The sequence below is a fragment of the Lynx canadensis genome, chromosome B4, assembly GCF_007474595.2.
Source record: "Lynx canadensis isolate LIC74 chromosome B4, mLynCan4.pri.v2, whole genome shotgun sequence".
In the NCBI taxonomy this organism is placed as follows: domain Eukaryota; kingdom Metazoa; phylum Chordata; class Mammalia; order Carnivora; family Felidae; genus Lynx; species Lynx canadensis.
Genome location: NC_044309.1, coordinates 17,048,540 through 17,065,872, shown reverse-complemented (window position 1 = coordinate 17,065,872; position 17,333 = coordinate 17,048,540). Strand labels below are relative to the sequence as shown.

General features: G+C 40.7%; 1 protein-coding gene across 2 annotated transcripts in view; it reads right to left on the bottom strand.

The window, feature by feature from the left end:
• Positions 1–17,333, bottom strand: part of CACNB2 (calcium voltage-gated channel auxiliary subunit beta 2) — a 198,542-nt gene that overhangs the window by 163,235 nt on the left and 17,974 nt on the right. Inside the window, exon 1 of one of the 2 annotated variants that reach the window (XM_030320884.1) lies at positions 5,041–5,138. The exons of the other annotated variant lie outside the window; for it this stretch is intronic. Within the exon in view, the coding sequence (XP_030176744.1) occupies positions 5,041–5,073 (33 nt within the window). The 5' untranslated portion in view covers positions 5,074–5,138. Of the gene's footprint in view, positions 1–5,040; positions 5,139–17,333 lie in introns of those variants that run through there. 2 annotated transcript variants of the gene reach the window in all.

Sequence of the window (17,333 nt, the reverse complement as noted above, 5' to 3'; positions counted from 1 at the left end):
AGAGAGAGAGAGAGAGAGCCCACACAAGCACACGAGGGAGGGGTAGAAAAAGAGAAAGAGAGAGGGAGAACCCCAAGCTGAAATATATATATATATATATATATATACACACACACACACACACACACATATATATATATATATATGGAGGAGGACAAAGACTATATATATCTATACACACACACACACATATATATGTATATATATATATATATATATATATGATGTATGTGTGTGTATGTGTGCACACACTTATGTGTGTGTAAAACAACCTAAATAAACCAACAGTGGGAAAATGGCTACATTTTAAAAAGCACTTCGAAATTTATATTCTGTAAGCATGGACTACTTTTTTAGTGGCAAAAGAATGATGGGAATTTTAAGTAAGTATGTGCTTTTATTTTTAACTAAGAGACGGCTCCCACCCCCACTTGGATTAGCTTCCTGATGAAGCACCATTAATAAAGATGAAAACTTGTGACTAATAGTTTGAGCTCACCCTAGGTTCATTCTTTTTAAAACAGAATTTGCTGAAAAGGACATTCTGGCTGCCCTCCAAAGAAGGCCGACCAAACCCGTCCGTTCACATCTTGCAACCAGGAGGGCAGAGCTCCACTTTGCCTCGGCCCCAACTGTGAGAGCTAGAGAGAGGCAGAATTTTCGAGGCGTTTTACAGCACCTGGGGACTCTATAAACTCTAAGGGAGGAAGGGGAAGCAGTTGCTATGCTCTCAGATCTGCAATTGAAGCACTCTTGCATGGTTTAAAGAGGCCGGGTCGTTGCTCCACACTTTGATCCTGAATCTGTAACATGTGTCAAAAATCAAACCAATGGACTCAGAACCTCTTTTCTTTAAGATAAGCAACCATCGTTGGAGACTTTTTCCAAGCCAATGTAGATTTAGAAGAAAGACACAGTCTGCTAAGTTTAGTCTGCCTGTCTCATTTGAAAGGCACAACTTTATGTAATACGAGTTAACAACAGCGTAAGTTAAACCAGTCCTCTTGAGGGTTTACTGTGTGTGTAAACACTTTGCCTACATTATGTCAGTTCGTCTTCACAACACTGAGGCAGGTACCGTATCATGAGCATCTGTCCCTTACAGAGGGGAACCAAGCCTTACGTAGGACAGCATGCCCAAGATCGCTCACAGCCAACACAGGGCAAAGCTGTTTCTACGCCTGGTCTAACCTCAAAGCATATGCTCCTTACCTCTTTCTGAATCTCAATAATTAACTTCTCCAAAATAAAGAAAATATATAGGCCCTTGGGAATTGGAATACTTGTCTCCTCTAGCCATCTAGTCCGTTTAGGAATGCCTTATAGACCAGCTCTGCTAAATGGCAGTGAACACATGATCCACCCGGAGAGGCTGCTAACATGTGGATTCTGTTTCAGGAGGTCTGAAGAGGGGCCTGAGATTCTGACATCCCGAACAGGCTCTGAGGTGGTCCGTGGAGCACACTTTGGATCGAAAGAAGTCCAGCAGAAGCTACCATAGGATTATTTACAGTGAATTACAAATTCTTAGCAGGCACTCTTCCATTGCCACACTGCAGGTGCATAACAGCCACACGTGGCTAGTGGCTACCATATTGGATGGCACAGATACGGCGTATTTCAATCATCAGAAAAAGTTCTAAAGAACAGTACCGGCTGGCTAGAGCATGCCAAAAGCAGGATAGATACTTCTAAGAATGGGGAGGTGGTGGCCCATTTCTCGGTGAGTTCGCTTATTAATTTCTAAACGGAAAAGACACATACCTTCTCCCTTCTTATGACTTCCGCTACTTGTGCCACACCCTTAACAAGACACAACAAGGAAACACTTTCTAAAGTTCGGTCCTCTCAACTGTAGCATGTTTTTATGTGTTTCTTATTGACACATGTTTCTTATTAAAAATAAGACCACATTAGGGCACATGGGAGGCTCAATTGGTTAAGCATCCAACTCTTGATTTCATCTCAGGTCAGGATCTCACAATTCATGAGATCGGGTCCTTGCATCAGGCTCTGTGCTGACAGTGAGGAGCCTGCTTGGGACTCTCCCTCTCCCTCTCTCTCTCTCTCTCTCTCTCTCTGCCCCTACCTCCTGTGCTCATGTGATCTCTTTCTCTCCCACAAAATAAATAAACTTAAAAAAAAAACAAAACTAAGACCACATCAATGATGATTGTTACATTCCCACAAAAATTAAAATTTGGGTATGATGCATTAGAAATATCAAATTTGGACGAGTATTACCTACGCTATATTTGAAAGGACATTTCAAATATTCAATAAAGCAACAAAACTACAAAAGACATTAGTGATACAAATGGAATATTTCACTCACAGGGAGAAAAACAGAAAAAGGACTTTAGAGCTAAATGACATGGAAAGTAATTTATTTTTTTAAGTGCACGTAACTGTTCTTTATGGCATCCGTAAAATGAACCAGTCCTGGCACGTTATAAAACCTAGACGAGCCACCAAAGTCATTTTTTTACACAGTGATGCAGACCTCCTCGTACAAAACAAACACAAATCTAAGTATTCAATTCATGTTTCAATCTGGTTTTCAGATTTTTATTTTTATTTATTTATTTTTTTTCTTAAGTTTATTTATTTTTGAGACAGAGAGAGACAGAGCATGAACGGGGGAGGGGCAGAGAGAGAGGGAGACACAGAATCGGAAACAGGCTCCAGGCTCGGAGCTGTCAGCACAGAGCCCGACACGGGGCTCGAACTCACGGACCGTGAGATCGTGACCTGGCTGAAGTCGGACGCTCAACCGACTGCGCCACCCAGGCGCCCCATGGTTTTCAGATTTTTAAAAGCCATTTTAATACCTAAACACAAGAAAGTTTCCAAATTTGGTCTCAATAACCAAAATTGCCTAAGTTAATAAATTTACAGTGATTTTACATTGATAGCTCACTTCAAATCCTTTTAGCTCCTGTCACCTACAGGCAGCACTTTAAGAAAAATTATATATATATATACATATATATATATGTATATATATATATAGTGACTCATGCTGTAACTGTTTAACATGATTGCATACTTTAAATATTTTTTCTTCATTATAGAACATATGGTTCCTTAAAATTATGCAAAAATGATAGAAATTATTCATGAAAAAACCAGCTTCTGTGCATAACCATATCCAACAGGTGTGTATTTTAAACACATGAGGGTTAATTAATGAATGTTTGTATTCCTAAAATACTCATTAGGGTGAATTCTAAGGAATATATTTTCTGTATTCATTTATACTCTTTATTAAAAAAGTAACAAAAACCTGGAACTCATTTTCAGCAATACTTTCTTAAAATGTTAACTTCATTCCTCCAAAGATTTCTTGTCTGTGACAGCTTAGGCTTGAGCACAACTCTCAAAGAGTTTGAAAATCCTGCACGAACCGCATGCAGTGTAGACAGTAACAAGGGAGAGTAGGGTTTAAACACTGGACACATTTCTGTTTAGTAGGAGTTTAAAGTGTCTTATTCGAAAATTTATAATTTTGCAACCACTTTAAATTCTTATAAACATCTGAATAGAGTCATGTCCTACTCTTTAAAAAAGTTTTTGCTCATCTTGACAGTCACCTGAGAGCAAAGATCAAGAGACAAAAGAAGGTCTTGGGGTGCCTGGGTGGCTCAGTCGGTTAAGCGTCCGACTTCGGCTCAGGTCATGATCTCGCGGTCTGTGAGTTCGAGCCCCGTGTCGGGCTCTGTGCTGACAGCTCAGAGCCTGGAGCCTGTTTCAGATTCTGTGTCTCCCTCTCTCTCTGACCCTCCCCCATTCATGCTCTGTCTCTCTCTGTCTCAAAAATAAATAAACGTTAAAAAAATTTTTTTAATAAAAAAAATAAAATAAAACAAAATAAAAGGGGTTACAAAACAATGACCATATTAGAGAATACTGTTTTGAAATTCATAACAAAACCTTTAGCTCTCATTTTGGAATTGTATCTATCATTGTGATCTTATGCCAATGGTTGAAATAAAGAACTCAAATTAAATAGACAACTGTGTGATTTCAACTTGCTATGTTTAAAGTAGAAATCTCAGTTGCTTTTTGGGAAATTTCTTTCCTTCTGGCTACATAACAAGAAGTGAAATCATCTCATCCTATGATTCCTACACACACCTAAAAAGGGAATTTGGTTTTGAGTGGAATATGACCAGAAAACTGAAATCCACTATTTAATACAGGTTTATTTCTTATTAGTTAAACTGTGGTATTATTTACTGAGAATAGATCTTTCTAAAGTCAGATCAAATTATCACCTCAATTCATCAGGCTATTAAGGAATCAGAATGTATTAAGGAATCAAGTAATACAGTACTTCAAAGAAACATATGGTTTAAAATGCCTTTTGACACTTTCAAAACCATGTTTGTAACTCTTGAAATATAAAAAAAAACATTAGCTGTTCATTTTGCATAATGTACAGATTCATATGATTTTTTTTTACATATTTTATGGATTGAGAACAACGTGATACTCTAATTATATATATATATACTCTTAGTTGAAATATTTTTTAATATACAAGGAATGCCTTTAATGTTTAAGCAAAGACTGAGATTTTCCTAACGGTTTACTATTTACAAATGAAGGATCTGAAGAGATTTTATGACATAAAGCTTTTCAATTCAATTACTTTCAATTATATTTAACAGATGATTTCACTGGTAAATTAAAAATGTTTTTGTTAAGGAATCTTACTTGTCTATCATTACACTTACAAGGACTTTTTAAAACACCTTTTCAATAGACATCATAAGATACTGATAACCATTTCAAATCCAAGTTCAAGTACAAAAATCATCTCAGCTATAGCAAATAATACAAAACATGTTTGATTTCAAACTTTGTTCTGCAGTATTTCAACATTTGGGCTCGTCCTTTAGACACGAGCTATTTGTTTTCCATTTCTGTTCGTGATGCCAGGCGCTTGAGAGGCAAGTTTAAAATCAAACTCTGAAAATGATTTAAAAAGCTGATTAAAAAAGCCAGACGTCAATGACATTAGAAGGAGTTTCTTACCACTTCCGAATGCTCACTGCCATCATCGCACATACTGCTTCTATACCTCGAACTAGATTCTCAGCATAGCCATCAAGAGGTCCTTTTACAGGAAGCTGAAGTGCATTATCACAGTGATACTGTTTCCACAGCTGGAAGATAGTGCTATTAGTTTCCCACGCTTGGCAATGCTCTTAAAATAGGCTCTCAGGCACCGAAAGACAAAAAATGACTATTTGCAAGCACTTCAGGAAATGATGGTCTGGCAAACTGAGTGAAAATTCCACAACCAAACAAAACCAGTTTTTGATGTAAATAGTTTCATTGATTACTCAAAGCAAACAGACCCAAGAAAAGGATGCTATTAAACACTGTGAGTAGTAAATTACTGGACTAGGAGATGAAGGAAAATGAGGAACTCATGGGCTCATACCTCGCCTTCAGAGCGCACACAAACATTCACTTCTCTGGTAAGGGACCTACCATGTCCCATGACCTCCACCTAGACACCTAGTTTTCAATGGAGGGGCTAGCAAACATCATAGGAACCCAAGCCGACAGGGAATAAACATACTACTCAGGATTAATGTCCATTTATTTAAATAAGTAGAAAGAATTTTCTAGCAATTTGAAGGGAATTTGAGTGTTAGTTTGCATAAAATTAAGACGTAGTAATTTACTGGATTTTGAATCACCCAGAAGTCAAATTAGCTAACCTATTCTGACATTGTCATTTCAACAAGATACCGGCACACATTTCTTTCTGTGCCTCTTTTGTTAACTTTCAGGTGGTGTATAAAAGAATGTCACATTGTTCTGTCTCAACATTATGATCCAAAGAAAATATTTCAACAAAACGCTTCAATTTTCCCACAGCCTTTTAAAAAATGATAACAAAAGTCTTGCCAAACATCCTTGTAATACAAGGACAGGATCTCTGCCAAGGAAGCTGTGATGTTTTAACTAGAAATAATTTTAACCAAATACTGGACAAGCTTAATTGGTTGTACAGATCAAAATGCAGTACAGTAATGTAGGAAAAGCTCCACCTTGAGTGGCATTTGGGAAAAAAAAAACACAAAGTCAAACCATGAATCCAGCTCACCTCGCATTTGTAGATAATTGGTCATCAGAGAGTTTGTTACATGAAGGAAGACTGAGAATTATAAGGATGCCTTGAAGACTTGGTCTTCTCAGATTCTGATGAGAATCTCAAGGCCAGAGAGGTTAAATAACTTACCCGAAGCCAATCAGCTAGATTGCCTGCTGGGAACAAACTAACCCCAGATAATGTCCTTAGCTAAACTCTAGGACGGGACACACAATACAGTGGATAGCAAAAGCACAGAGAAACAAGAGTGGGCTGAACTCCGGAAACAGTCTTAACTATCAACTCAATCAGTAATTAACCTTGAGATCCAGGGCCAGTCACTAACTCCTCTGCATACGCGCTTTTCATCCTTAAACCAAGTCGACTGGATTAGATGAATTTCAACCTCTCCTCTACCTCCAACTTCCCAACACTGTGTGTATGAATAAGACAGCACTTGCCTAAAGCACTACCATAAAACGTGCACGCACACACACACACACACACACACACACACAGAATTTATAGACTCCTGATTTTGTGAGAATTCTTTAATCTCCTGTCAGTGTTGAACCCTATTATACACACTAAGAAGAAAGAAGGCTAAAGAATAATGAAGAAAGAAATACTGCATGGGAAATGGGGCTTTGATACAAAGAGGGAAATCAGAAAAGAAGAAGGAGATAGAAAGCAAGGAGAGCAAATTAGGTAGCAACACCTGGGAGAAAGCCACAGGTCCTGGGTACCAGTATGAGAACAGGCAGGGGAAGAAAGAAGTGGTTGAAGATGTTGAAAAAAAAGAGAAAGGTAGATAGATCAAAAGATTGAACTGCATTGAAGGCCACATTCTTTTAAAAGGCATTCACAAAAATACTGCCATATTAACATTTTTATAGTAGCGTGTGACATAGAATGTACTTCCTGTAAATTACTTATTTGTTCTTAAACCAAACCAATTTGATTGGTATTACTATCCTTACTATTTTACAAAAAAACAAATTGATATTCAGAGATTTCAGGTGGCAAGGATGTGAAGTCAGACCCTCTAGCTCAAATGCTTGCTTCTCTCAAATATATCATGCTGTCTAGTCCTACCATCAAAAACATTTAAACACTGAAAGGATGCTATTAAACACTATATGATTAGTAAATTACTGGACCAGGAGAGGAAGGAAAATGAGGAACTCATAGGCGCATACCTCACCTTCAGAGCACACACAGTCATTAAAAACGTGAGGCAGAAAAGTTGTCAGTAAATAACTAGCAAGACTATAACTAGTAACTAGCCAGAGTTCAAGCCCCACATCGGGCTCTGTGCTGACAGCTAGGAGCCTGGATCCTGCTTCAGATTCTGTGTCTCCCTCTCTCTCTGCCTCTCCCCTGCTCACACTCTACCTCTCTCTCTCTCTCTCTCTCTCTCTCTCTTTGTCTCTCTCTCTCTCTCAAAAATAAATAACCATTAAAAAATTTTTTTAAGAAGAGATTTTAAAATTTCTCATTACAAGAAAAAAACTGTAACCATGTGTGGTGACTGATGTTAACTAGACTTATTGTGATCAGTTTGTAATCTATACTGATAATTAAGTTGTACACCTGATACTAATATGTTGATTTAAAAATTTTTTTAATGTTTATTTTCGAGAGAGAGAGAGAGAGACAGAATAAATGGGAGAGGGGAAGAGAGAGAGCAAGACACAGAATCTGAAGCAGGGCTCAGGCTCCAGCTGTCAGCACGGAGTCTGACACAAGGCTTGAACCCACGAACCATGAGATCATGGCCTGAGCCGAAGTCAGGCCCTTAACAGACTGAGCGGCCCAGGTGCCCTGGTTATACATTAATTATATCTCAATTTTTTTAAACAGGAAATTTAAATCAATTCACCTGAGACTATTTTTGTGTTAAACTTCTCAAATGACTACAATACTCATATAATCTCTTAGTAAAAAACAAAACAAGGGGGAAATAGTAATCACACAATGTAGAAAAATAAGTAGATAAAACTGGTAAAATTTCTATGAATTTTACAAGTCTGTACTACTACTAACAAAACATTTGGAAGAAAAGGTCTTTAGGTAAACATCTCTCTCTCTTTTTTTTAATTAGGTAAACATTTCTTAAGGAGTTATAACTAAAACAAAAATATCCACAGTGCTAATTTGAGAACCACTTTTTTGAAATATAAATTAAGCTGAAAATGTTTTCTAAAACGCATGTTTAAGAAGTCCTTAAAAGGCAAAAAGATGGTGGGCCACCTGAGTGGCACAGTTGGTTAACCATCTGACTCTTGATTTCGGCTCAGGTCATGATCCTATGGTTTGTGAGTTCGGGCCCTACATGGGGCTCCGTGCTGACAGTGCAGAGCCTGCTTGGGATTCTCTGTCTGCCTCTCTCTCTCTCTCTCTTTCTCTCAAAAATAAACATTAAAACAAGGTAACAACAACAAAAAAAAGATGGCTGTGTACAGAAGTGTACAGAAACAACATGCAAATGTGTACAGAAACAACATGCAACATGCAAATGAGGCTTAAAGCAATAGGTGAACCGCCAAGAGATACACTGATGATTAGCTGCCAAACACACGGACGATGGGTAAATGTGTTGTAATAGTACAGAAGTTAGAAGCACAGTTACAAATTTCACCTTAAGCAGGATAACAGTGGTCTGGCAGCCCTGGAGAAACACATAACAGACGCACTTTTCTGCTTGGATTGTTTCTTCTAAGATCTATCTAAGGATGGCTATGTAAAGGTGATGGCTGAATCCAGGGAGGAGATGAGAACTTGCAGAGCAGGGTTCTCACAGTAGATAAAAATCATAGAAAGTTTCAGAAAAAAAACCCAGGGAACATTCAAATTTACCAGATGCTGGGGGGTGGGGGGAACAAAGTCAGCCAAGAATGAGATGCTGAGCTCAGAGAAGGAGGCAAGAAAACACAGGATGTGTGAAAGAGGGAGGAAAAATGAGCTGAAAAAAGGTCGGAAGGCATTAGGACCATGGACAGTTCTTGGCTTTGATGATGAGGAAGGCATTCATGATGCCTTCTACCTATAGTTAGAAAATTCCCCGGGTTTGCAGCAGAGGATGGTAAAGAGGGCACGGACATGAAATCGGACAACTTTGCTCTGTGACCTGTCAGCTGTGTATTCCACAGGTCCCTAAGCAGACACCGAGTAGTTTCTGGGAGGCAAGCTCCAGAGTCTACTTTCTGGAGTCTTGCTTTCTCACCGCAATGACTTAGTTCCATATCAAAGCTGTCACTTAAAGTTCTGCACCTCAGTGTCCTTATCTGTAGAATGGAAATACCATCCTATTCTCCATGACTGCCATGAGGGATAAATGAGTAATTACAGGCACACAGCAAAGCTTAGTTTAAAAAACCAAATACTGGGGCGCCTGGGTGGCACAGTCGGTTAAGCGTCCGACTTCAGCCAGGTCACGATCTCGCGGTCCGTGAGTTCGAGCCCTGCGTCGGGCTCTGGGCTGATGGCTCGGAGCCTGGAGCCTGTTTCCGATTCTGTGTCTCCCTCTCTCTCTGCCCCTCCCCGTTCATGCTCTGTCTCTCTCTGTCCCAAAAATAAATAAAAACGTTGAAAAAAAAATTAAAAAAAAAAACAACCAAATACTCTGAGCCTCAGTTCCCTTCTCCACACAATACAGAAAAAAAAAAAATACCACCTATTTCTGAGGTTGTTTGAATAACTGATATCAAAGAAATCACGGGACCATGCCATGCTTCTGCACTGCTGTGTGATCCCCAGTATAAGACCATGGTCCTGTATTTATGGCTTATGTTGAATGCAGACCAATCTGCAGTCTGCACTGGAGACTGAAATTTACAACCCAGGAGTCTTCAGTATCATTCACCACAGTAGAAAGCATAAAAGTCAACCTTAACATGAGAACGATTCAAAGAATAATATTTCAAATTCAAGGGCTGTGGCCAATAAACACACCAGTTTAAGAAGAACATCACTTGTTGGGGTGCTGGGTGGCTCAGTCGGTTGAGCATCCGACTCTTGGTTTCGACTCACGGTTTTGTGGGATGGAGCCTCGCACAGAGCTCTGTGCTGAGAGGGTGGAGCCTGCTTGGGATTCTCTCTCTCTTTCTCTCTCTCTGCCCCTTTCCCACTCACGCAGTCTCTGTCTTACTCAAAAATAAATAAACTTAAAAAATAAAAAAAAGCATCGGGGGCGCCTGGGTGGCGCAGTCGGTTAAGCGTCCGACTTCAGCCAGGTCACGATCTCGCAGTCCATGAGTTCGAGCCCCGCGTCGGGCTCTGGGCTGATGGCTCAGAGCCTGGAGCCTGTTTCTGATTCTGTGTCTCCCTCTCTCTCTGCCCCTCCCCCGTTCATGCTCTGTCTCTCTCTGTCCCAAAAATAAATAAACGTTGAAAAAAAAAATTTAAAAAAAAAAAAAAAAAAAAAAAAAGCATCGCTTGTAAATTATAAGCATCATTTGAAACCACATCTACTTTTTTTGGTGGCAAGAAAGGCATCTCAGAGGGCACTGGCAATTTTGGTTTAAGATTGTGCCTGCAAAATAGCTCCCTAAATAATGTGGAAGTGGAAAAAAATAAATGGCAGCCAGTGGTTCAGTGGTTATTAAGACCCCAAAAATGTCCCTTTTCAGTTGTGACCAGTTTTTCTGTTCTATTAAGGTGTAAACTAAAGCCGACCTAATATCTCCTGCTGAAGCTTCCAGAATCGCACGTAAGAACATACAACTTTTCACAGACATATTCAGCTGTTGGCAATTTCCCTCAGCCCCCCTTTGGCCCCTAGCTTGATTATCACCTAGTTGACTAACTGCATAAGCCGAGGATGGGGGGATTCCAAAGCAAATGCCATATAGATATGAAGATACGCTAACTGCAAAATGCTCAAATGGGCACCTCTTCTTTTTAAGTTTATGTATTTATTTTGAGAGAGGGAGGGAGGGAGGGAGGGAGGGGGAGAGAGAGAGAGAGAGAGAGAGAGAGAGAGAGAGAATGCAAGTGGGGGAAGGGCAGAGAGAGAGGGAGAGAGAATCTCAAGCTGTCAGCACAGAACCGGATGTGTGGCTTGATCTCATATACCATGAGATCATGACCTGAGCCCCAATCAAGAGTCACTTAACCAAATGAGCCACCCAGATGCCCCCGATGGGTGCCTCTTAACGCTCAGGTTTACAATTTCACCTCATTTCAAGAAGGCACGTCTGTTACCTCCAATACACCTACTAAATGTAAATTTACTAAATGTAAAATGTATTGCTCAGGGGAAAAGAGCCCCTTACAGCACTCTATTGCCATGTATCTGAGAACAACAACAAAATGGTTTTGATTTAAATGTTTTGGCCCAGGATGCCGTGTAAACAGACACAAGGAATCTATAAATAACTATGTTATTTTCAGGCACTCATTTTATTCTATTTGCTTTTTAAAAACAATTCACCAACCTGACTTCCTTCCACTGCTTTTTATTTTCTACCCAGCTTTCTCCATCATAATCAAGTGACTTAACTATACAAAGTATGTGTTCTGAATTAAATAAAACTCGTTACACCAAAGTTACAGTCATCCTTTATAGGAAATCTAGGTGTCACTACAGTCACAAAGTAGTTTCATATACGGAGAGAGAGCAAGCTCGGGGTATTTGTCTCATTAACTGCTGTATTCCGAGGTCCTAGACCAGCGCAGAGCATCTATGGTAGTTGCTCTGTACACACTTTTTAACTGAATGGATGAGCATGTTTCCCTGTTTCCATGCTTTCCCATTCATCCATCCGTTCGTTCCTTAGTTATTTGTCATGCACTGCTATGATCATCTGCTAGATATCAAGGCTGCCAGCATAGACAAGGCAAACATGGCTTCTGCATTCAGCAGAGCTCGTAGCCTAGACCAGGTGTTCTAAAAAGGTGTTCCAGAAATTTGTTGCGGCATTTTTGGTTGTCTCAATAATTGAGGGACATTATAGGCTGTTTGTGGGCAGTGGCCAGGGGTATAAATGTCCTGCATTGTGCACAACAGTCTCACGTCATAATAAAATGGGTGTGCACCGCTCATGCCCTCTGTCCTGCTGGAACTTATGCAGGTGAAAAAGCTGTTGATGAAATGATCCAAATCCAGAACCCAACTCTATTCTGCATATAAGCACAAAGCATTTTTGGTTAGTTATCAAATATACTGAATTTTCTACAAATGAACGTCCTGTGTCAATCAGTGGAAGGTTGTACTTTCTTTGGGACTTTACCAAGAATCGTTGAGTATTGTCTCCAAGAGCCACCCCCCAGTGTGACATAACACCGTTAACCTTCGTTCACAGCTGCCCCAGCCATGGCACCTACAGACAGGGGCAGACATGTGACGACTTCGTCACATTTTGCAGTGTGGTCGTATCTGTACCATCACAAACTGAAACACGCACGACTTAAGGGTAAATCAATTACTGGGGCACCTGGGTGGTTCAGTTGGTTAAGTGTCTCACTCCAGCCCGGGTCACAATCTCACCATTCCCAAGTTCGAGACCCATGTTGGGCTCTGTGGTGACAGCTCAGAGCCTGGAACCTGTTTCAGATTCTGTGTCTCCCTCTCTCTCTCTCTCTCTCTCTCTCCCTGCCCCTCCCCCACTTGCATTCTCTCTATCCCTCAAAAATAAATAAGCACTTAAAAAAATTAAAGAAGAAATCAGTACTTACTGGAGTTTTATACATTTTGTGATAGTTGTTCACATTAACTGTGATTTTCATTTCAAGATCATAAAGGGGGCGTGAGGAAGCATTCGTAAAAGAAACTGAGTCTGCTAGAAGTGTGAACCTTAAGGAAGCCACATAATTGCATTTGTATGAAGGAAACGGACTCAGTTCCGTGACAGGGACACATAGGAGAAACCGCTTTTTGGAGGGAAGTCAGTGAAAACCTTTCTGAAGAATCATGGCTTCACTGAAATCTTACGAACAAGAAGAAGGGACAGAAAGAATGCTCCAAGAGAAACAACAGCAACCACGAAGGCCGTGAGGCTGGAACTTGGCTTGTTGGAGATGCTGGAAAAAAACACAAAAACTCAAATGATGACGAACTACAGCAAGGCAAAGGGACATGATGCTGCCGGTGACGGGCGTCTCGGCGGTGCCTGAAATGAGCGGGATACAACACGGGTGCTAGACTGGCCGGTTACGTGGATGAATCAGGCATCAGTGTGCTGAAGGACAGCTGGGTAGAGGTCCGGGCCACGGTGGCACCGATGGGGTTCCGGGAGCTCCGGCCCCAAAACTGAAAGATATGTTAGAAGCACCAGAGACCTGCTCGGGCTGCAGAGATCCCGTCTCCTGGGATCTGGTGGGGGCGCTACAGCCCAGGTGCAGCAGAAACATCCCTGGGAAATCCTTCCAGAGAGATGCTGTTGTTGTTTGCTTGTTTTCCATATTTTACCTGTGCGTTAGTTCCTTCAGACGCTGCACAGGGAGCCTAACCAGCTGGACTCCTACCAGACACTTCTTTGATTATAAGTGGAGCTCTCAGCTCTACCAAAAACTCTGCTGTGGCATAAAAAGAAAAAAAATAACGGCTACATTTATTTAAGAGTTATGATCATTTGCGTCAAAATCAATACCAAATGGTTAGTTATATATGGAAACCCAGTTTTTAAAAACTTCTCTCTTTTTTAAATGTTTTTACTTTTATTTTTGAGAGAGCGCAAGCAGGGGAAGGGTAGAGAGAGACAGAGAGAGAGACAGAAGAGAGAGGGACGGACAGAGGATCTGAAGCGGGCTCTGTTGGAGCCAGATGTGGGGCTCGAACTCATGAACTGTGAGATCATGACCTGGGCCAAAGTCAGACGCTCAACCGACTGAGCCACCCAGGTGCCCACATTTTTCTTTTTTTTTTTTAATATGATTATTCTAACTAGGTTCACACCTAGAAAGGAACAGCTATAGGTTAAGATTTACAAAAGATAGGCTCTTTATCCAGAATCCAAAATTCTAGAAAAGTCAAACAACAAGAAGTGTGAGAGGTGTTAATTACGTCAGGCACCCTGAAACACTGTAATAGCCTCACTTCAGAAGTGACTCCTGAAGAAAGAAACCACACGTGGTTCCAATAGATGTCTTATATTTTAATTCTCTGAATGCTGCCAATCCCTGCATAGACTATGTAGGCAACGAACCTATTTTCAGAGGCAGAGAAGCTGCCTCTCGCTGTTTGCTCTACCTTTCTTCTCCTACGTACCCCCATTCCCCTGCTATTAGGCCTCTGGTCCCACAGCGTCTTGAGACACAATTTGCAAAACAAACACTACACGGAAACAAATAAACAAAGTTAACAAATCAACACAGTTAACTCTGGCTTTCTTTTAAGCCTTATCCTCTGGCCTCGGATACACCAGACACAAGTGACCCCTGTTACCTCATTCAGCACCCCCTTCGGGCCCCACTCCTTGGCACTGGCTGCCATTTTTCTCTCCCCAGGACTCTCCTGGCAGCCTCTGGGCCCTTTCAAGGGCAGAGCAAGGTTGCAGAGGGGTAGAAAATATGGAGGGTGGACTGAGGATTGGGACCAGGCACTATGAGAAGCTCTCAAGGGACTGTATGTACACCAAGGAGATCGTTCCCAAGACTGTTCGAATCTCCAGGCAAGAAGAGTAAGGGCTCAAGTCAGGGGGAAAACGACAGGTCAGTCCTTGACAAATGTTTGTCAAATGATTAATCCCTTATTACCATACTTTACTAGTTTCAAGATGTACATTATTTTTGGTATTTGGTCCTTGAGGTCGACAGGGCTTATATCATTATTATTCAGTTGTAAAAATAAGGAAACGGACTCTCAGAGACACTTGGTGGTGTGCCCAATGTCACTCATACAATTAAAGCCCATACCAGCTTTTTTAAAGAAACATCAATTCTATTTTAAATAATTTAAAAAAATTAAGTTTATTTAACTTTGAGAGAGAGAGAGAGAGAGAGAGAGAGAGAGTGTGTGAGCAGGGGAGGGGCAGAGAAAGGGAGGGAGAGGGAGACACCGAATCTGAAGGAGGCTCCAGGCTCCAAGCTGTCAGCAAGGAGCCCGACAAGCGGCTTGACCCACGAACTGTGAGATCAAGACCTGAGCTGAAGTCTGACGCTTAACTGACTGAGCCAATCAGGCGCCCCTTCATCAATTCTATTTTAATGCTAATCAAGAACTCATTGAGCTATCAGCCACTTGCTGGTATTGATAAATATCAAGGGTTTTCAAAACGTTAACCAGAATACTCAGAGTTTGATGTCTAGAAAGATTTATTTGTGCTAGAAATAAAACTTTGCTCATACTATTTCATTCTAATGCCTTTGGCCAAACACATAGATAAGGGCCGTTGTCAGAGTTAGCAGACTAAACAGTATTTTAGGATAGATATGATTAATACAAAGCCCTCAACTGCCAGAGAGCAGCATAAGGATATTTTTTTTTAAGAAAAATTAAGCTGGAAATCTAAGCTCAGACTCTCAAACCAGATGCCAATGAATGAGAAACGTCAAAAAGTTCTTAATCCCTGGGGCACTACATTCTCTGCTTTTCCCTTCTATTAGTTTCAGATGTCTTTGCAGGTCATTTTACTTTGGTGCGTACCTTACACTAAATCAACCCAGATCAGTCCAGTGTGAAGAAAAGAAATGCTTACACACTTAGTTTATACCATAAAATTCTTGAGCTGACAACAGCTGAGAAGAGTCATATCCTTCACAAAGATTTTTCCAGGGACGTAAAAATACAGATTTCATATAGAATCATAAATTTTTAAATTCTAATTTGAAAGCTTAAGATTAACTAGAATTAAAATAAAAAAAATTGTTTATGTTTATTTTTGAAGGATGAGAGAGATAGAGCACAGCGGGGGAGGAGCAGAGAGAGAGAGAGAGAGAGAGAGGGAGACACAGAATCTGAAGCAGGCTCCAGGCTCTGTGCCGACAGCTCAGACGCGGGGCTCCAACCCACAGACCGTGAGATTATGACCTGAGCTGAAGTCAGACGCATAACTGAGACACCCAGGCACCCCTAGAATTAAAATTTAAGCTATATTATTGTTTAGGAGCCATATTCCCCTTAAAAAAATTATAAGAAGCTTTTTATCTTTCATTTTTCTTGTACGGAACAGATCACATTTACCTGCTACCGAATAAAACACTTCATGAAGAAGAAAAATGACCTTCTTAAAATATTACTATAATTTATAATTTTACTCAAGATGATGCATGTTTGACAGTGAAAATATGTCCCCATATACCATTCATAGATTTTAGGGATTCAAAATTATATATTCATTCATTTTCTCAGAAGATGAGAAAATCCAATATCCTAATAATTTCAAATTCTGCTAAATATTATACGTAAAACATTCTCCCTTAAAAACCACCATGAAATGGGGCACCTGGGTGGCTCCGTTGGTCAAGCGTCTGACTTTGGCTCAGGTCACGATCTCACGGCTTGCGAGTTCGAGCCCTGCATCGGGCTCTGTGCTGACAGCTCAGAGCCTGGAGCCTGCTTCAGATTCTGTGTCTCCCTCTCTCTCCATGCCCCTCCCCTGCTCAAGCTCTCTCTCCTTCAAAATAAATCAACATTAAAAAAAAAAAGAAAACCATGCGATGCTATGAAGAAATGGTTCCTTTCAGTACGACTTAAAACACAGTTCTGCAACGAAAACCATGCAGCCTCTTGTCCTTCATATAACAATGAAGTATATATTATTGGAAAAGGACAAGTCTCATTAAGAGAAGCTCTTCCAGGGGCGCCTGGGTGGCACAGTCGGTTAAGCGTCCGACTTCAGCCAGGTCACGATCTCGCGGTCCGTGAGTTCAAGCCCCGCGTCGGGCTCTGGGCTGATGGCTCAGAGCCTGGAGCCTGTTTCTGATACTGTGTCTCCCTCTCTCTCTGCCCCTCCCCCGTTCATGCTCTGTCTCTCTCTGTCCCAAAAATAAATACACGTTGAAAAAAAAAAATTAAAAAAAAAAAAAAAGAGAAGCTCTTCCAAAGCAACAAACAGTAAAACAAAGTGCCTACAAGTTCTCATAAATGGAACTCCTGGAATGCTTTTAACCCACGTACTTGCTTATCGCCCTACTATTCTGGCTACTCTCCTCCCTCATCATTTATCAATCGTACTGTTCTCTACTTCAGTACACATGCATGATAACGTTAGTCACTGACCAAATTCCATAACCTAAGAGCATTCGTACAGTGGTGACATGTGCTATCTTCAGAGCCCCGTGC